Genomic DNA, 21,921 nt, shown 5'->3' with positions numbered 1-21,921 from the left:
AATGGGGTGTTTCAAGTTCCCCATTGTCCCCTATGGCCAAAACAACTGAAACATTTTGAGTTTGTTCTGCTGAAACACCTGGGGTCGACCACTGTTTCGAGGAAATATTTCAGCCATATGCGTTCATTTCAAGCTCGAAAAAGGAAGGTTTGAAGGAAGGTTTGAAGGAAACCACAGTTCTAAGTCTGGGCATAACAAGAACCTATGGTTTCCTTCACACTGAAAGTAAAAGCACTCCCTCCACCTCATGTGTAGAAGAGGGAGGAATGCATAAGCCAGTGGCTTTCCAGGGCCTCTTCTCTAAGTGGGAAACCATGGTTTCCTGTTACATTAGAATCTGCCCACTATCTATTTGATAATACTATTGACATACAAGTGCTTTTGCCAACTTCATTAAAGAAAGAAAGACAGCTATTTAGCTAACAATTCTAGAACAGTGCGCTAACACAAATGATGTAAATATTTATTTTCCACAACACTACAGATATAATCAAATAGGAAAATCACCTTCCCCCCAAAGAAGATTCTAGACTGTGTTAATCGTGTTTTAGATATTAAGATTTCCCTTTTTCAGTTAACCAGATTTAAGATTTTTGAAATTACCTTTTACAGTCACTAAAAGCATTTGTTTTTACAGATAGAAACACAAATTAAATGAAAATGTCTGCTACAAAACATTTCACAATGTAGCTGGTCTTTGCCATTCTGATTAGAACTTGACAACTTCACGAACTGTCTGCTGAGGTGACCTTATGAATTCTTCTGTGGAATTTTGATTGTGACCGTCTTAACTTCTGTATACTCATGAAGACCATATTCTCCCCTTTAAAAGATAAGGAGTGGGGGAGAAACTCATAAGAATACCCTTTTCAACAGTACTGGTGAACTAGAATCTTCATGCATATGAGTTGTGAATGGGACCCAGAAATGAATGTTGATCTGCCAAGATGTTACAGAAGAGCTGTACCTACAGAAATGTTGCCGTCTCCATGGCTGCCATTGGTTTAATAGCTGTGATGACACAGAAGGCTGCCAAGACAACTCCAGCCTGCCCGAGTGCTAAGTAGGACCGGACAACACTTAGAAATTAAATCATATGGGCCATGCCAGTGGCTTTCAAATGAGACCTTGGTGGTCTTAACTAGCTGTATGATTTGGGTGTGTTTGAATGCACATAGAGAGGCAGCATTCCCGGCTTATATAAATGAGCTCTTGTTCAATTCCTATGAATCCCTGTGGGAGCATTCTAGTGTGCTTTATGAAGGACATACTTCTAGTAACTGTGTCCAAGTCTCTGGCGAAGCAACCCTTGCTCTATGAATATCCTTGACCACCTCTGAGGGTTGCCACATGGCCTGTGCTAGACGCTACTTCAGACTACAAAGCAGTTTCTTCACCAAGAAAGATTCTTGTACATCAAGAAAGCACACAGACTTCCATTTTGTATGGCTCTGTGATATCAGGGCAAGTAATGGCTTTTATGAAGCCTTTTCTTGGAGAGTCTGGGTCAGTTCAGGAACTCGCCATGATTTATTCATTATTCTTGCATACACACAGAATAATATAATTAAAAACAAACATCTTTTTGTTTTAATTTCAAAAAATACGTCCCGTAAAAGGTAATTTAAATATTAGCAGCACATTAGCTTTGTTCTTTTTCAGGTCAACGTTACTATTTGAATGGAAAATAGGAACAGATACTTCTAAGATCATACAATGGATTAGCCTATAATGCGTTGAGGCCATTCACGTGACCAGGAGGGCCGGAGGCAGGGTGAAACTCACCTCCCTCCCCGCCAGACAATTGTGAAAATGTTGCTGGCAGCATGAACTGTGCTGCACCAAGCAGTGCGGATCAACAGAGGTTGGGATGCTGTGCCCCGGCCTCCAGATATCCCACAAGGCACCACATGATGAGTGCAGTGCCTTGGGGGATCCTCTCATCAGATGGGCGCTCTAGGTGGCCGTCCTTGTTTCTCCATGGGCTGCGTGCAGCCTAAGGGGGCACACAATCGTGGCAGCTGGGTTAAGGGTACACTCGTGCTGTTAACCTTGGCTAAGAGCCGGGCTATAAAGTGGGGTTAGGCTAGGCAGGAGCGCCGGGATCTGTGCAGATCCTGGTGCTCCATATGAGTAGCCTAGCCCAGGCTCCTTAACCTGGGTTCAGCAGCTCATGAGAACAGCCTTATTCTGTATTATGGTGAACTGAAAATGAATGGCCACTTACCATGAAGCTATTACTTCAAAAATCCCCTCTTTGAGGGCGGAGAGAATGAATAAGTTACAAGTTCACCTCCCACCCAGTCCAAGTGGCCACAGGGGAGGTACTGAAGTGACAAATGTACAGGAAGTCATCCTAACTGAGGAGTGTCAACAATGCCTCAAAGCAGAAGAGTTAGGGCATTTGGGGGCACAAATGCCCCAAAGCCCGAATTTCCATTGCATAGGGTGGTGAGAAATTCACTGCTTCAGACTGAGGCTGCTACAGTCACCTTTTCGAGCAGGCTGGGAATGCGTGCGGATCATATAGCATGGAGTTAAATCCTGCTAAGATGGATACTTTTAAAGCTTACTTTTCACATGTTCTATGAATGGAAGAAAAATTAAGGGAGGAGTGGACACAGCCCAAATTAAGTGGGACATGTCTCTCATCTGCCCTCTCTATAGCCCAGTGTAAGGGAAAGGGACAACATTTGTTGAAATACCCACCCCAGTTGCTCATCCTTAAACATGAAATTTAGGGAGTATGAGAATCCCAGCTAGCTGAGCAAAGAGACACCTTTTAAAGTGGCAATTCTCTGTATATTCACTGTAGAAGGGGGAAAGTGACTGTCCCTATCTAGTTTTTCCACAACATCCCTCCAGTGATTGTTCCTGATGTCTGCCTTATGTTTCTTTTTAGATGGAGTCATTTTGGGCCTGCACAGCATTATTATTTATCGATGCAAGCTGCTCTGAGAACTTTGCTGAAAAGTGGTAGACAAATATTTGTCGTTGTGGTAACACGGGGTCAGAAGAGTTCTGGGAATTGTCCTGGCTGCCTTATTGAAGGACTAATAAGGAAGGAGGGAAGGAAGATCCTGGGGAAAGGAGAGGTTTCATCAGGGAAGGAAGATCCTGGGGAGAGGGAAGGTTCACAGTACCTGCTTCCCCATCTCCACCAGGCACTGCACCTTGTTAAATCTCTCTTGGTTTCTCTAGGGTTCAACTGGAATGCTTCTCCCCGCTGCTGCCTCCATATCTCGGGACCCATCCCTAAACAGTCCCTGGCAGGCCTTGCCAATCTCATGAGAAACCAAAATCCTGCTCGGCGAGATTTTGGCCTTTGCGAGATCTCGGCTGTTGCTTCCTCTTGCCAGCCTCCTTCAGCTGGCCCCAAGTGCCAGGGCATCTCCCTCTGCTCTCTCTTTCTCATCCCAGGTGAGTGTTCCCCGATCATCTCACAGGGATCTCACCCCATGGTCGGGCTCACTCCAGCTGTGGTTGGATCAGTGGGGAGTCCTGACAGTAGTCATGGAACAATCCCCCTAAAAATAGGAATGCTGTATTGATATTTTGCTGTAAAAACTGATAATCTGAACTTGCCAAAAAAATTTAGCAGGTTTCATACAGTTAAATTCCAACATCTGTATATGAAACAAATCATCATTAACATTACTTACAGCTCTCGGCCATTCCCTGACATTTTGAATCCTCCAAAAGGGCATTGAGAAGATATTACACTATAGCAATTAACCCTGGGGGGAAAAATTGAGAAGATGATTACAGCTTATTCATAAACATGATTTGTAGGTAGTCACAACTTACAGCCTCTTGAGTTTCTTTATAGTTTTTCACCATGTACAGAATTTTTAAAATTTAAGAATAAGCTTTATAAAGGAACTATCCTCCAGCCTCTCCCCCTCATATCTTTAATACCAAAAAATTAGTCATCATCTATCTAGTGTTGTAGATCTTCAATGCTGCTTCAAGTTCTTCTGTATGTTCACAGCCACATAGCAGAAACTGTTGTATTATGTGACTCACCTTGTTCCTGCATTCCTTGTTAATATTGTGCAGTGTATGACAATAGAAAACACAGAATGTGCAACTGCCTAGGAAGGGAATGGCATACTATTCAGTTCATGGTAGACCTACTGGATAGTAACCTTGGGGACTTGGACTAAAAACCCTCTTTAGCTAAGGGTTCTGCAGGTGGCAAATCTCTGATTTGTGAAGTATGGGTTAGCACTTTGGTTGGTTCACCAACTGTGCCCTTTTTCTGGAGTGGAATAACCAAGCCATGATTATTAATACTGTAGTCATATCTAGATTAGACTAATGTCATACTCTCTATCTGGAGCTGCCTTTGAAATGTGTCTAGAAACTGCACTGATTCAAAATGTACTTCTTGCCAGGGTGCTGACTGGTGCACCAATTTGCAACCATTTAATCAGCTCCCATTTGATGTCTAGGCCCAGTTCAAAGTGCTGATTTTGACCTTTAAAGCCCTCAATAGCCTGGCCTTTCAGGAGCATATGAACCTACTTGGAGAACTGCCAACTCGACAGAAGCGATTCCTGGATATTCCTCCAGCTCCATATTTTCCCACTATTTTTCACAACACAGGCAAACCTCGCCATTCACGGAACCGACACCCATGGTTCCACATATCTGTGGTTGAGTAACTGACACCTGGCCTTGCCATACGCAGGGGGGAAAGGCTCACAAGGGGTTAATTTTGCAAATCTGTGGGTTGTGGGTGGCTAGAAATGACTTCCAAGGTAATTTCCGGTCATCATTTTGGGAAAAGGGCCATTCTATGGCTCATTTTAAGGGGGGGGGGAAGAATTTTTCCCACATGGCGGAATGAGAACTGGGAGGGGGGCATTCCTGGACAGGTGGAGATCTGTGGAGCATGGTAGGGCACTTTATTTCCCCCCTTTTGCCATTTTCCTCCAATTTTTCCCCAGCTGCCAGGAACCTAATCCCCCATTAACGGAGCGCTCGCTCTGCTAACCTCATTTAAGGGGAGGGTATTTTAGGCAGCTAGCCACCTTGCGAGCACTGGGCTCGCCCCCAAGCCCAGTGGTTCCACAATCAATGGAAATCTCCGTTGATCATGGGAATAGCCTCAATATCACTGAAATAGCCATTGATTCCCTGTTGATTGTGGGAATAGCCTCAATATGTTGTATTGCTCTTAATATGTTTTGTTGACCACTCTGATTAAAAGGCAGGCTACAGGTATTTTTAATCAACTTTCAACTGTAACCCTCAGTTTGTGGAAATAGCAACAAGATTCTCCTTCATAACAGTTAACTGAGGTATGAATACAGTGTGTGTACTGTAATGCAACAAGGTTTAAATCAGGGCTGCTCTCAGCCCTCCTGCAGATGTTGACCTACAATTCCCATAATCCCTGGCTATTGGCTACTGTAGCTGGGGATTATGGGAGTTGTTCAAAAACAGCTTGGGGCCCCACTAACTTGAGCAGGCCTCATTTAAAGTCTTGAGTGTGTACATTCAGTTCATAAATGGTCAGAGGGCTGTGGGCCACCTCCAGCCTCAAAGGCAGGATGCCTCTGAGTACCAGTTGAAGGGGAGTAACAGCAGGAGAGATGGCATGACCTAAACTACTTCCTGTAGGCTTCCAGCGGCATCTGGTGGGCCACTGTGTGAAACAGGATGCTGGACTAAATGGGCCTTGGGCCTGATCCAGCAGGGCTGTTCTTATGGTCTTATGGTCTTATGGCGACAGGTGTTCGATGAACAGAGAAGATCCATTCACAGCAAGGTAGAAAACATAAAGGCAAGGGATTGAATATGAACTTGTAGAGAATGGGACAAACTGGAAGGGGAGAAATACTGACTTACAATGCTAAAGCACAGCACTCTGCCAGTCCAAGAGCAGCACCTGCATGCGTTCATTCAGTGCCTCTCCAAACCATGTCTACAGCTCACAGAGGATCTGTTGCTACCAATGCTGTAGCAAAGTTGCTATCATTGCTGTAGTGATGATCCTTCTATTATTCCCAATGGGAGGCTCGTTGCGACAGTGATGATTCAATTGCTGGTGAGGTAGCCTCTGTAAGCTAGTTAGCAGCACAGATGTGGTAGAGGCACAGAATGAGCATGCCCCACTCTTGGTTTGGCAAGGCACTGTGCTGTATGTATGTTACTCTTTTGGCACAGATTGACTTGTCAGCATCACTCCACAGTTCATACAGATAACACAACAGTTACACCAGTAAGTTGCAACAGAAATCACTTTCTGAAGCATGATTATACATTGGTGTGTTCCCAGTTCATAGCTACAGATTATGCCCATGTGTGACAATCACATACTTTAGGTATGTTTGATTGCACTTGATGAACATATTGAGCCATCACATGGAGTTACATTAATGCTGACATTTCCTAGCTTACCTACAACTACAAAGATTGAAGAAAACAATATTTTGCAGTATTTCTTCTAAGCAAACAGGGGCATTACTAGGTGCTTAAAAGATCTGGGCCTCAGGCCCACAGCCCCACTTCTGACAATGGAACCCACTAATTATAAATGGTGTTTTTAAAAAAGTCTAGTAATATAATACAGCACCTATGAAGGTGGAAGCAGCAGAGAACTGTGAGGCTAGAAACTTTCCTATACTCTGTGCAGGTGCCTCCACTGCTGCAATTCCCTTCTGAAAGAGGTCATGGAGGAGGGAGGTGGCTGATAAGATACAGGACTGAGCAATTCAATGAGGGCCTGTGCCTATGGGCCACCCCATAGAAAAGCAGGTTGGGCAAAGAGAGCAGCAACCAGGATACATACCATACAGTTCCAGCCTGAAGAGCGGCAGCAAACGTCAGAGCTTTATCGATATCTTTGGTGAACACTGCAGCTGATAAACCATAGTGAGTATTGTTTGCTCTTTTGATAACCTCATCTATAGTTTTGAATTTCATGATTTGCTGGACTGGCCCAAATATCTGTTTGAAACCAAAACAAAGCAATTAATAAGCTGTGGGACAAAAATCAGTGGAAAAAACTAGGAGGCATATTATTTACAATGCTGGCATATTCCATGGCAAAGAATGCTTATCAGCCGGCTCTCCATATATTATTTTCACATGTAATAAAATCAGTGGCTTTTGACAAACTCAGCACAATAGACTCCATGGTTGGCACGGAGGTGCACGCATTTGTTTTGGGCACTACTGTCTCCCATCACTTCAACATATGGTGAAATTCAGGGCCGGCATCAAGGGTTAGCACTGTTGGCAGAGATGGGCAGTATCTAAAATACAAGTATTGAAAATATGTATTTTCAATACTTTTGTATTTTGTATCTAAAATACATTTGTTTGGATATTTTGTATTTTTACAATGCATTGCCAAAACCAGAATACATCTCAGCCAATCATTGCTTTGCTTTTTTGCTTCAGGAGCTGCCTTTTTATTGCAAGCAGGTAGCCCATTGGCTTCCAAGCATCCTCGTGTGTGTACTCTGTTCTTCCCTCTCTGTCTAGATTGATAAGGAGCAGCATTCCAGATTCAGATAAATATAGTGTCTCCTGGTATAGTCATTGTCACCTATGTGTTTGGAATGGAGCAGGAAAAGTCCTGCTTCCTATATCATTACATACAGAAGAGGTATGGAGTTTAGTGCTTCTAAATTAGTCCCTTCTGATATCTATGAGGCTGATTTGGATGATACTTTGCCCAACTGGCCTGCCCACATGATAAAGATGGCAATGTACCATGAATGCATGTGTCTCCTTGCAAGCATGCAATTCCTTAAATGCAAAGAGATGTGGTTCATCTCAACTGTGCCTCTGCATGTGCTCCTCCACATACTGTCTTAAATAACCCCCCATGTGAATAAGAAATGGTGCATTTCTGAAGGTGATGTGTGCACTCATGTCTTTATCACATGGAGTGAGCTGGTCAGGCAAAGTATAGTCTCACCTTACCCCTAGGAGGATGGGGGATGAATAGTCCAATTGGGCTGGTCAGCCAATCTTTTTTCTTTAATGACTTGCATCCATAAGTTGGCCAACGCTGAATGCATATAGGATCATTTCTCAAGAAGGAGGTGTAGCATGTAAGCTGCCTTATGCAGGATCAATCACTGGCCATCTTGCTATGGATTGTCTAAACTGGCTGTCTTTCTCAGCCTGATCTGGAGATGCCAGGAATTGAACCTGGGACCTTCTCCATTCAAAACCTGTGCTCTCCCATTGAGCTACAGTCCCATGGGGCAACTGCACAAATCATTAGCAAATGTTGTAAAATAGCTACCTAAATTCACCCTACTTCTGAGCATGGAAGTAACTAAAAAAAAATTGAGTATCTGCGTTGAAGTAAATTGTTGTTAGACTATTTATTTTGGTTAGCTTCTATTTAAAAATTAAAGACACATTTGTGTTTTCTTCTCATAAATGTTAACAAGACTTGTTTTTCTATCTCCACAAGTTGCTGTGTAGGCGAAGAAGCCAAGTAATTTTTTGTTATTGGAACTATTATTACAAGGAAATATTTCCACTAGACTCAGCTCTTTTATTAGTGAGCCATTAGTTAACCTCAGTATTCTCATCCCAATTAAAAAGCATAATATTTTTGTTATTAGAGTTCTGGCAAGAATATTTCATATTAACTTTTTTTTTGTTCCCATCAAATTCATGGAATTGCATCTATTATGCTAGCACTAATTAAAAGTGTAAGGCAGTGGTTCCCAATCTGGGTTCCTCCAGATATTTCTGAACTACAATTGTGGCTGGGGATTGTCATTCAGCAACATCTGGAGGAACCCAGGTTGGGAACCACTGGTTTAAGGACTGGCAGGCCAGGTCACATCTTCAAAAGAAGCCAGCCAGACAATCACAAAGACATTCACAAGCTAGGTATGATGGCATTTCCATATCCTCTTTGTCCCTAATACAAGGGGTGATTATTACTAGTTATCACAGCTGAGAGCTGCTAACTGGAGACTGACAATAGTCTTGAAGGCAGGTGAGAATCATTTGAGAGAAAGCTCATTTCTAATGGTGTTCACATACTTCCTTTTGTCCTGCTGTAGTATTTTTGAAATAATACAAAAACCTGTTTAGAAGAAGTCAAGGTGGGATGAGCAGGAATTGTCCTCAATATGATTCTCTCATATTGTCTTCAATTCTGCAAACTTCTATGCCTCCAGCATCTGGTAGGCTTATTCTCCATTAAGTTATCTAGTTCTTTGAAATCCATCAAAATTGTTGGCTATCATCACATCCTGTGGCAATGAATTCCACAGGCTAAAATCACTCCTTCAGATAAAGAATATTCCCTTTGAAAAATGGATCCCTGCTATCTGGGAAAAGAGACAATTTTTAAAGCCGTGGTTCTCTTATATTTAGGAGAGGGAGAACAACTGTCCCTTTTCAACCCAGCCCAGCCCAGCCTTTCTCCAGCAGCTGTTCGTGATGTCATCTTTGTGTTTTTTGTTTATAGGTTTTGTTTAAGATCATGAGCCCTTCTGGGACAGGGAACCATTTCTCCATATCTTTTGCTAGGTAAATTGCTTTGAGAACATTTTATTGATTTAGTTGTTTGAAAATACATATTTTTAAGAGTGACTCCCTTTGGTCTTAAAACTACTTATTATTATCTCCAAAACATGAGATTTTGTATTTTAAGAAGGAACATTTGCCCCCTCTATACACTCTCTCCACACAACCCTCATACCACTATAAAATTGTATGTTTGTTGATGTCTTTGGTAAACATTACAACTGCTAAGCCGTGTCGTATTTTTCTCTGTCCTCCAAACCCCCTGTAATTAAGTATTCCCTTGAATCTATATATTTAATTCTCCTGGGTGTGCCTTGGAATGTGCATCCCAGCTGATTGGCTGGGCAGCGGACATGCCTGATTGGCTGAGGTGCACCCAGGAGGATTGGTCACCACGGCGGCGGGCCCAGTCGCGGAGGCCAGAGAGGGCGGTGGGCCCGGCCTGGCCATGGAGAAAAGGCTCAGGAGGGGGGAAAGAAAGTGTGGGGGCAGAAGTGGCAGTGGGGAGGAGAGGCGGCTGGGCCTGGAAGCGGAGACTGGGGCAGAAGGTGGTGGGGGAGGAAGAGGTAACTGCCGGCCCCAAAGAGCACACAGATGCTCTGTGCGGGGTTGGCTAGTAGCAAATGATTGTTTTAACTACATGATCTCCAAATGGATTTTGTTGTGCTATATGGATCTGAGGTAGAAAAACCAGAAATGCATGCAGTATTCAAATGCAGTACAGACCGATGCAATGAAATCGAAATACTGGCTTTATTTTTATTCTTTCTGTCACGAGAAACTATACATATTAATATTTCCACTGCCATACATGACCAGAACAGATGCACTGGCATTCATTTGCATACTTCTGAATATTCAAAATAGTGGCTGACATGTTCCACCATGTAACATGAGCTATCTGTGCTGCTGTAGGCTCCTAAGAAGCCACTGGTGGCCTTTCATGGCTGTTCTTTGGAAATAGCACTTCCGAAGTACAGGTGCACTATTTTAATTATGTGCACTCTAATACTGTTGACAACTCCCTAGGAACCCACAGCAGTGTAGGGGGCTTAGGCGAGCCTCTGCTACATTGCAGAACATGTCAACTAGTAATCAGTAATTCAAGTCTATCATTTGTTGTCTAAAAAAAAGAGAGAGAGACCACCCACAAGAATAAGGGAATAGTTTCAAAAATTATGGGAAATCTTAATACAGGACAAATTATCCTCACAAATTAAAGTATTTTTGAATGGTGAGTTATAAATTTTTTAGAAATTCTTAGAATTAAACCTCTTCTTAATTTTGACAATTCTAAGCCCACTTAGACTAGGCCAGAGTGGTTAAAGATAGTTATTATGTGAAACATTTACATTTGAAATATGGATATTTTCTGTGTCCTTTACAATATAAATTGTGTTGAATTTTGTTGGTATTTTGTTTTATTTTGTTTACTAGTTCTGTGTGATGTTTATATTGCATGTGTGTTTAAATGAAATAATTTTTAAAATAAAAAATTCAAGTCCATGACCATCTCAGAACTTGCTTGCAGGGGAAAAGGGGGGTGGGGGGGAAGGAAGATGGCCTCAGCTGCCTGGACAATTAGCAGGACCTGCTGTGGTGGGAAGAGCAGAGAGGCCTGCTTTTCTTGTTGCCTGTCATTTGATCTCAGTTTCCCTCCTTCCACTTCTGCCTCTGGTCCAGCTGGAGTCATGGGCAGCTACTGGTGTTCCCGGATGTGGATGCACATCTTCATTCACATCTGAAGAAGCAGCCAATTGGGCTCAGATACTCATCACAATGGACAAGTGTATCCAGCCATGGCTAGTATGGGTGAATTGAGGGCGAGGTAGTAAATGACCCTCAGGTGAGGCTTGTTATCACTCGTCTCTCCTGGTCACAGCTGCTTTGCTCTCCCTCACTGCACCTGGCTGCAGCATTATTCTTATTTAGCATAGTTATATGCCACATGATGTGTATCCTTAGGCAGTGTACATGATTTAAAAATACAACATAAAAACACAAACTGTGTGTATCAGAAGCTGTATCAACAATGCTCACGAAAGACTGTTTATTACTGCTTCCAATGCGTGTGGAAGACTGTCTTAAAATCTAATGAAAACAGAGAATGAGCTTACCTCTTCTTTGGCAATGCGCATGTCATCAGTAACATCAGAGAAAACGGTCGGCTGGATGAAGAAGCCTTTGTCTCCCCAAGGGCCTCCTCCACATTCCAGCTTGGCTCCTTCTTTTTTCCCACTCTCAATCAGCTTGAGGATTCTATCATACTGCTCCTTATCAATCTAGACAGAAAATATTGCACGGATAAATCACTCCCCAGCCACTTGTTTTGACCTTAGACTAGCAAAGCAGAAACAAATCCTTAGCCAGCAACAATGAAGCAACTGGAGAGCAACAATTTGCTTTTAAGAAGTTGGGTCTTGGCCAGCTTTTCCCATGAAGGTCAGTAATGAGAATTTTAAGCTCAGAGGAAGAAAAAAGCAGCAGTGCCATGTAAGCATCTTAGTATTTACAAGCATCAAGTGTTCTCTTAGCATCAAACTGCACATTATGTTAAGACTACCATTGGCTTCTGTGCTTAGTTTTTGTTTCCCAAGTAGCAACTATAGCGAGCCCTGATTGGAACTTCAATGAGGGCAAAGGGTAAGATCTCCTCTCCCTCATTGCTGTCCTTATCCTGGTGACCCTCCCGCCAGAAGTTGCTATTTAGGAAACAAAAATCCATAATTATTACATGCTTAACATAACATGTAATTTGACCCTCAAACTCCTTTTTCTCAGAACTGCTTTCATTTCTACCAAAAGCAGCTTTCTAGACTATGTTGCAAACTACTTCAGGACCCTTGAATATAGAAACCATTTAATGCTGGCAGAAAATGTCATAGGATGATTTGGTTTTAATTTTATAGAAATTTGATGTGATTTTTAAAACCAACCCCCCCCCACCCCATTATGATGACATGTCTACTATAATGGCTTTTTTGGTATAAACATACAAAATATTGTGTATTATTAAAATAGTAAATAATTCATTCTTCCCACAGTATTTTTATTCAGTGGGTTATGATGTCTTGCAGTTTATCTATTTGCATGGGCCATGCTCCCCCCCCCACTAAAAATCTATATTTGGATATCATCCACAAACCAATTAATCTGGAGCAGTTAGTCTGACTTAACTGATTTTGCAACTACAGTTACATACAGCAGTTAACAAGAGTCAGAAATAAACAGCTTCTGTTTAATTTGCACTGTATTCTTCATTCAGGTCATTTTCTGCATCCCAGGATCATAATCTGAGGGAGCTCTGCAGAATGTCTTTTTACAGTATTCAGAGGTTCTCATTGAAGAACTCCTGATAGTTAGTTAGTTAGTTAGTTATAAACTGCCCCAGCCAGAGGCTCTGGGCGGTGTACAACAACTTTTAAAAAGACATAAAAACAACACAGTGCTAAAAACAATAGAAAAACAATTCAAAAACAATTCAAACCATTTAAAACCAATTAAAATACTTTAAAAAAACAACACTTTATAAGCCTTGGAAAGCCAGGCCAAACAAATAGGTTTTTAGGGCTCTCTTGAAGGCCAACAGCGAGCCTAAACTGCAGATATCTGCCGGGAGAGAATTCCATAGACCAGGAGCAGCTACAGAAAAGGCCTGGTTCCAAGTCGCCACCAGACATACCAGTGATAACTGGAGACAAACCTCTCCAGATGACCTCAGCGAGCAATGGGGATCATACAGAAGAAGGCGCTCTCTAAGGTAGCCCGGACCCAAGCCATTCAGAGCTTTGAAAGTAATAACCAGCACTTTGTTTTTCGCCCGGAAACATATCGGCAGCCAGTGCAGCTGTTTTAAGACAGGCATAATATGGTCTCTCCGGGTTACCCCAGAGACCAATCTGGCTGCCACCTTTTGAACTAACGGAAGTTTCATAACTATGTACAAAGGCAGGCCCATGTAGAGCGCATTGCAGTAGTCAAGCCTGGAGGTTACCAGCTGATGCACCACTGTTTTGAGATCGTTCTCTTCAAGGAATGGACTCAGCTGTAGAATCAGCTGAAGTTGATAGAAAGCGCTCTTGGCCATAGCCTCCACCTGAGATACCACGGTGAGGCCTGGATCCAAGAGTACTCCCAAGCTGTGTACCTGTTCCTTCTGGGAGAGTGTAACCCCATCGAGCACAGGAAGATCTAACTCATCCCTTAAATTCTGATAGACTCCAGAAATTGTAATGTCATCCTTCAGAGACACGAGTCTGGGTCCTGGACAAGATCATCAATTGCCAGGGGCCAGAAAATTCTGCAGATCAACAGATGAGCTGATTCTATAGGTTATCTGCATTACTGGCCAACCCCTATGTCCATCTGTAGCTCCTTCTGGCATCTCTCTCTGGCGGGAGAAGCATAAAACCTGGATTACACCATTGTCTGCCACCAGGGACCTGAAGAGACTTCTATAAAGTCTCCAGTGTATCTCTTAAGATATTTTACCTTGTGGGAATCATCACTGTAAACTGCTTTAGGAGCCAATCTAGGTGAGAAAGTGGGATATAAATATAATTTGCTGTGCTAGAATTAATAATGGTTTCCCCCTTTCATGAGCATTTCAGAAGACATTTCCAAAGGTAGGTGTTGGGGCTTGGCTGTTTTTCAGTAGTATCGATTTCTGGTAGGCAATCCAATTTCCATCACTACTGATTTAAAAGCTGCTCACCACAAGGATGACCCAGACCCTGGGGGAAAGTTTTCAAGGTAACCACACACATCCTTGCAACCCTTTTGGATGATGCCTCCATGATGAACTGCTTACAAATGACTCACCATATGAACTGGGTCTATATTTACAGCAACTATATGCTTTATCATACATATAGGCAAGACAGGCTGAGGCTTGCTGTTTTATGACCTCCTGAATGGTGATATTTTCCTGCTCCCAAAGACATTGCTGCAGACCAGCTAATCCAGTTTAAGTAGTTTGTGGATTGATTGCACAGCTCATGAAGTTGAGTCCCAGATCTGTCCAAGGGTTTTTGAAAATAAGTTGCTCCTGGTCAAACTACAGGAGTATCGCTGAGCTGTCTGCTGCTGTCACTAACACACTGATGCATACATATACTAGTATTGCTGGTCTTTTAATATGTGGAGAGCTGATGAAGACTGTCCGTTTGTCTATAGGCAAATTTGGAGGCATCTCTAATGATGTATTGTAAAGCATTTGTGCCAGCTTGCCAAAGTGTCACATAATAGTGTGGAGGTAGGATAGAGTTCTGTGCCCTTCCTGTGGGTTGGACTGAAAAGTCAAACGGCAAAATGTGGCAGAGTTGCTTGTTTAAAAGGGAAGCTGAAATCAGTTGCCTGGAGGCAGCTCAACCATGCCAGGCAGGCACAAGAGTGGGGAAAATGGGTAGTGGGTGCCAGGCAGGGACAGGAAACAGAGGTGTTTTGATGCACAAAGTCCATGGACAGGAAGGGGAAGCGATATAGGGACAGGAAAGGGCAGAGGTCAATCACAATGAGAGAGGGTACTGCTGGGCTAAGTGCTTGTATAACTGCTTTGGCTCAAGAAGGCCTGTGGTTTTCAAAAGTATTATGGTGGTTTAAGGCAGTGCTTTCCAAGCCTTTTCAACCCAAGGCACTCTTACATTTAAAATGAATGGGGCACACTGCCTCCCCAACAAACATACCTTATTTTTCTACCAGCACAAAGCTGTTGCACAATTTTTATTTCTTTCCGTTTCCTTCCTCCTCTTTCTTCTGATATTCTTATTGTAGCTGTCCCTTATTGTAGCTGTCCCTCACATGTGCTGCTTCTGGTGCATGAAGGAGTGAGCCAATTCCAAAGGTGGGGAGATTAAACTTGCTTCTTTATGCACTGGGAAGCACATATTTTTCTTGGTGCATTATGGGGCAAGTCAGATTCCAAAGCAGGAGACTCCCCACTTTTGGCGCAGACTCAGTGTCCCAAGACATACCGGTTGGGAAACGCTGGTTTAAGGAATACAGCTCCAACCAATCTCCCAGAAGGTTGGTGTTTTGCATGCACCTGTGGCTGATAACCCTTTCACAGCATACTATTACTGACACTTACCTGAGGACCCTGACTGACTCCAAGAGTAAGAGGATTCCCAAGGACATTTTCCTTAGCTCTTGCAACGCTCCTGCGGACAAACTCATCATATATCGACTCTTCCACAAAAATCCTAGACCCAGCTATACAGCATTGCCCTTGATGGTAGAACAGGCCGATGTGTGCATACTCCACAGCACTGTCCACTGCAATGACATATATGCATAATGATACCTTCAGTATGTATCTTAGTCTACGACTATGACTACAAATATTTATATTCCATGTTTCAACAAAACTTGTCAAAGATTTTCTGTGTTTCTTAGGAAAATAAATAATTAATAAAATTGCTTCCCATTCCCCAAGGGGCTCACAATCAAAAAGGAAACACAAAGTAGACACCAGCAACAACCATTGATGCTGTGCTGGGGTTGGATAGGGACAGTTGTTCTCCCCCTGCCAAATACATGAGTATCACCACATTTAAAAGATGCCTCTTTGCTCAGTTAGCAGGCTCCTTTCACAATAACGAGCTGTAAGTCTTTAAATCAGAATTCCCAAGTTTTTGTTTTCCCACAGTTCAAATCTTGCTTGCTTGCTTAAGTGCTGTCCAGTCAGTGTCAACTCTTAGTGATCACATAGATAGATTCTCTCCAGGATGATCTGTCTTCAATTTGGCCTTTAAGGTCTCTCAGTGGTGCATTCATTGCTGTTGTAATCAAGTCCATCTACCTTGCTGCTGTTCATCCTCTTCTCTTTCCTTCAACTGTTGCCAGCATAATGGACTTCTCGAGGGAGCTGGATCTTCGCATAATATGTCCAAAGTATGATAGTTTGAGCCTGGTCATTTGTGCCTCAAGTGAAAATTCTGGATTGATTTGTTCTATGGTTCTATTGATTTGTTCTATGTTTGTTTTCCTGGCTATCCATAGTATCCTCAAAAGCCTTCTCCAGCACCAAAGTTCAAAAGCGTCAATACTTTTTCTATCCTTCTTCTTCTAAGTCCAGCTTTCGCATCCATAGAGTGTCAGGGGGAAAACCATTGTCTGAATGATTCTAATCTTTGTAGGTGTAGACAAGCTACGGCATCTAAATATCCTTTTCAAGGCCTTCATTGCAACCCTACCATGTGCTAGTCTGTGGCGTATTTCTTGACTGCTGGATACTTTGATGTTGATGGTCGACCCTAAAAGGCAGAAGCTATTCACCACTTCACTGTCTTCATTATCAATTCTGAGGCTGGTTGCTGTACCATTGTCATTACTTTAGTCTTCTTTACATTTAGTTGTAGTCCCATTTTCCCCCTGTGTTCCTTGATTTTAATTACTAGAGCTTGCAGATCATCTGCTTTCTCAGCTATCAGAGTGGTGTCATCACCATAGCTCAGGTTATTGATGTTTCTTCCTCCAACTTTAAAACCATGCACATCTTCTTCCAATCCAGCTTCTCTCAGTATATGTTCAGCATATAAGTTTAATAAATTTCAACTTGCTTAGGCAACTTGCTAAAGCAAATTTCACTTGCTTAGACATCCTCAAAACCAACATGCAATAAAAAAAATTTAAAAAAAAAATTTTTTTGTAAGTGCCTGGCTAAATAGTTTAACTACGGCCACTTCTAAAAAGAAACCCAAGAGAAATATGCCACTCACAATCGGCATCTGCAAATATTATATTGGGGCTTTTCCCTCCAAGTTCCAGGGTGACTCTCTTCAGGTTGCTCCTTCCAGCAGCTTCTTTGATCATCTTGCCAACCTGAAAGGGAGAGTAAATGAAAACTTTGAACAAGAAGCAAAGAGACTTCCTTGTACTCAAGACCCTGCCATTGCTTTGCAGAACCTGAAAGTCAGAGACAATGGCTTAATGAGGGAATATGTTTTTGAACATATGTATTTTGGAGGCAGGATTCATGCTGCAGGGCTGCAAGGATTTCTTACAGCGGTCACAATAATCCTTACAAATGCAAAGGTGACTCCTGTGAAGCTAACAGGATTCCAATAGACTGATTTTAATAGAATTCCAACCTCTACATCAGGCTCACTTCACTCATACAGCAATGGGGGAACCTACTTTCTCATAAAGTAATCTTACACCAGGGAAAGAATGTGAACTTACAAAGTCATATGGAGCCAATCATACAAGTCTCTTTCACTGGCCCTCAGCCATGTGCATGTTTAATTCACACACTCCCCAGCAGCATAGAATCATACCACAGCTCCTGAAGGGGTGGAGGGGAGAAAAACTCTATATGAGTGAAGGAGGCCTCCACCATCCTATCTGGTGGAGATGTAATGGCATCTTCCCCTGAATTATATAGCTAGTTGCTATATTATTAGAAGGTGAATTTGGAAGGTGGCAGAAGTGCAAAACCTCTTGTGTTAAAGAGCTTGGAGGGGAGATTTATTTATCTACCGCAGCTGCAGCAGAAGTGCACAGGTATGGAGAGCACTGCTGATTAATATTGTCTGGAGACATGGAGTTAAAGTTCTAAATAAAGCAGCCTATTTAGGAAATCCATCAGGGAGATAGATTAGGCCTACATGGCTTGCTGCTAGTTACATACAGGAAGAGGGAAGGGTGAAGATGCAAGTCTCTATCTCCAGGTGAGAGAATGAAACTTGAGATATTCTAACAAAGGGGAGGTAGAGTAGAGGAAGTGTACTCAGAGAGGGAATGCCCTTACCAGCTGTCTCTACCCCAATGTCCCTAGTGGTCAATAGGGTTGCTGGTGCTAAGAGTGGAAGCCATCAGGAGCTGCATCTCCAACATCTTGGAACCTAACACTGGCTTAATACTGACTGCTTGTGACCAAGTATGGGTAACATTTGCAGGCAAGGGCCATACCTCAGTGGTACAGCACATGTCCTCCATACAGAAGGTCCCAGGCTGAATCCCTGGCATCTTTACGGAGTTCTGGGGAAGAACCCTGTCTGATACATTGGGGAGCTGCTGGCAGGCATTGGCCGACATACTGCACAACAGTACATCAGCCTAATAATGAGTTTCACAGATGAGATTACATAAGAGAGAGCCTGTCATTTCCAATGGACTTACTCTTGTGTGACACCATTTGTGCAACTTGCATGCATACACGATGCACAGTATGTCAGCCAGTGCCAACAAGACTGAGCTAGATGGACCAGTGGCTTGACTCAGTAGTAGGTAGCTTCCTATGTTAAAATTGACAGAAACATTTCTATCAAGTATCCCTCACAGTGATGAACATTCTTCTTCAAAAGTTGTCCTTTGCAATACTATATGTTGGGTATTCTCACATTGAAGCCAACATTAGTGGGGTAGCAGGAGAGGATGTGGTTGCTATTAGGATAATTAGTAAGTATAAATCAATAGGCCAGACTAGTGTGTATTCAGATAGCTGTAGGTAATTTGTAATATATTTTCAAATTGTAATACATGTAGAGCTGTTGCCATTGCTAAATTTTCAACTATTTATTCACTATGTTAGCATATTCTGCTGTGATATATTATCTTTGATCAGTGATTGTAACAATGATGATGATGATGATGATGATGATGATGATGATGATGATGATGATGGACATTCTCACAATGTTGAGAATATAGAATATGCTGCCTATTTATGATGCATAGCTTTTAGCTGATATTTTGTGCATAAAACTGCAGCTGGAATGTGGAAAGAAGACATGTGCACATGTATGCGCGCGTACACACACACACACACACACACACACACACACACACTAAACAGTGCAATAAAATGAAACAAAGGCTTGTATTACAATCTTTTGCCATGCCCTAAGCTTAAGAAACAGCATTGCTATGATTTATAAATCATGATTTATGATTTAGTTTTATTTCTTCAATTCATGGACTGTATAACTATATCTGAGATGGTTACAATAATGAACAAATCATTTAAATGACATTGTTTAACAAGCTTGCAGTCTGAAAAAGTTAATGTAGTTACAAAAGGCAAGTTAGGTAGTAAATCATTTGTCAAAATCAGGGAGTTAAGGACTTAATGTTTACATTTATTTCTAGTGCTGCAGAAATACCTCAGTAGAGCCGGTGAATGCCACTTTATCTATATCCATGTGACTGGAGATGGCTGCTCCAGCAGTTGGCCCATACCCTGGCACAATATTCACCACTCCAGGTGGAATTCCTGCCTGAATTTCAGAGAGGGAAAAGCCACAATTTTAACTTTCAGTTACACAGTTACACTATTAATATTTATTTTACACATTTTTATCCTTTAGCTCATGGCAATGAACATGCTCTCCCACAACTTTTTCTTAACTGTCACAGCAACCCTATGGGGTAGGTTAGGCTGACAGACAATAACTAGTCCAGGTCCCACAGCAGGTTTTGTGTCTCAATAAGAGCCTGGGTCTTCCCACACCAGTCTTTACATCACACTAACTTTCCAATGTGAATATATTCTATTACCAGACCCTCAAATTCCCATTAAAGATTCCCTCTGATATGGTCACCTGATGATGAAGTTATTAAAAAAATCTTAGGGACACAGGCCTGTTAAAGGATACATTACAGAACACCTCAATTCACATGTTACCATTGCCACACAGATGCCACTCCCATGTGGTCTAGCCCTACACTGTTCCATGCCAGGGTAAGTGGATGGTCTAATTATTTCCACATTCATATTGCTGTAGGGATGTGCACAAAACAAGTTTGCCCAGTTCGGTTTGAATTCGAACCGGGAGGGGGAGGTTCGGTTTTGGTTTTGCTCGAACCCCCCCAGTTTGGTTTGGATTAGAACTGATTTGAACCGGTTCAAACTGGTTCAAACCTCAAAAAGTGGCTGGGGTGGTATCTGGCACCCATGGGTACTACCACTGAACCCCCAAAGCAAGCGGAAACTCGTACGATTTTTTATGAATTTTTGAAATTGTATTTTATTTTTTTCTCATAGGGTATAATGGGACTCGAACCAGACCATTATTCCCTATTGTGGAGCACCCATGGGTGCCAACAACCCCCAAAGCAATCAGACACTCTTAAGAATTTATATGGATATTTGAATTATTTTTAATTATTTTTCTCATAGGATATAATGGGACTCAAACCAGCCCATTATCCCCTATTGTGGAGCACCTAGAGACACAAAAGTGGGGTGGATGGTAGGCACTCAGGGGTGCCTACTAACCACAATACTCCAAGGCAATTGGACACTCCTCCGATTATTGGTGAATTTTAAAAGTATTTTTGAATTCCTCATAAGGAATAATGAGGATTCCAGCAAATGTATAGCTTCACATCAGGGGAAAAGGGGTGGCCTAGAGCGGAGTATGGTGGGTGGTAGTTCCCAAGGGGTCAAGGAAGCTACCAGAATTATTTGAAAGGAATTGGGCAAAGGGCTGATTTTTAAGTGATTTTTGAAGTTTACGCATCTTTAAGGTTCTTCTCCATAAGAAAGAATGGAGGTTTCAGCAGCCCCATAACTGCACTTGCTGGGGTGGCCCAGAGCGAGTGGTGGTGTAGTGGACAGAGAGTGCCAACCACCCCCATTGGTTGCTAACCCATGGGGTACTGGGTTTTGTTGTTTCTGAGGTGTTCTGAGTGTAGATTCTCTGGTAGCAAATGAGAGTGGATTCATGGTTTATCATTGAAAATCTCATATGCTACCAGAGAATCTACACTCAGAACACCTCCCTATGAGGAATTCAAAAATACTAATTAAAAATATTTCAAATATTCATAAAAAATCACAGGAGTGTCTGATTGCTTCGGGGTTTGGGTGGTTGTTGGCACCCATGGGTGCTCCACAACAGGGAATAATGGGCTGGGTTGAGTCCCATTATACCCTATGAGCAAAAAATTAAAATTAACCTCAAAAATTCATTTAAAAATCGCACAACTCTCCGATTGCTTTGGGGGCTGGGTGGTAGGTACCCATGGGTGCCACTCCACCCACTTTTGGAAGTTCAAACTGGTTTAAACCGGTTAAAATTGAACACCACCACCACCACCACCCCCAGTTTGGTTCGAATTTGAACCTGCAGCTCAAACCTGATGGCTGGTTTGGTTCAAATTTGAACCGGTTCGCACATCGCTATATCGCTGGTATGGAGGGCAACCCTGGAAAGAGGGCATGTTATCTGGCAGCTGCATGCAGTTCCTGTTTACAGATTTGGTTAGACTGGACCATGCAAAAATAGCTCCCATGCTACACTGGCAGGTATGAACTGGGGCCAAAAGCTGCTGTATTATGAACTTCTTTAAAAGATTGGGGATTGTACAGAGGATGGAGGGGCGGAAGGGACTACAGCTCAGGGGTTAGGGCACCTGCTTTGCATACCAAGGTGGTATGCTTTTGCATACCAAGTTCAGACC

The 21,921-nt window shown here is 42.5% G+C and overlaps 1 protein-coding gene across 1 annotated transcript in view; it reads right to left on the bottom strand.

The window, feature by feature from the left end:
- Positions 1 to 449: 449 nt before the first annotated feature.
- The window catches only part of ALDH1A1 (aldehyde dehydrogenase 1 family member A1), an 87,165-nt gene continuing 65,693 nt past the window's right edge, over positions 450 to 21,921 (bottom strand). Inside the window, exons 9-15 of the mRNA XM_053295366.1 lie at positions 19,620 to 19,733; positions 17,235 to 17,337; positions 15,605 to 15,789; positions 11,634 to 11,798; positions 6,800 to 6,957; positions 3,663 to 3,737; positions 450 to 823 (exon numbers count right to left, since the gene is read on the bottom strand). Of these exons, the coding sequence (XP_053151341.1) occupies positions 751 to 823; positions 3,663 to 3,737; positions 6,800 to 6,957; positions 11,634 to 11,798; positions 15,605 to 15,789; positions 17,235 to 17,337; positions 19,620 to 19,733 (873 nt within the window). The 3' untranslated portion in view covers positions 450 to 750. The remainder of the gene's footprint in view (positions 824 to 3,662; positions 3,738 to 6,799; positions 6,958 to 11,633; positions 11,799 to 15,604; positions 15,790 to 17,234; positions 17,338 to 19,619; positions 19,734 to 21,921) is intronic.

Source organism: Hemicordylus capensis, chromosome 2 (genome assembly GCF_027244095.1).
Source record: "Hemicordylus capensis ecotype Gifberg chromosome 2, rHemCap1.1.pri, whole genome shotgun sequence".
In the NCBI taxonomy this organism is placed as follows: Eukaryota; Metazoa; Chordata; class Lepidosauria; order Squamata; family Cordylidae; genus Hemicordylus; species Hemicordylus capensis.
The sequence above is the reverse complement of the archived record's forward strand: the minus strand, read 5'-3'. Positions and strand labels throughout refer to the sequence as shown.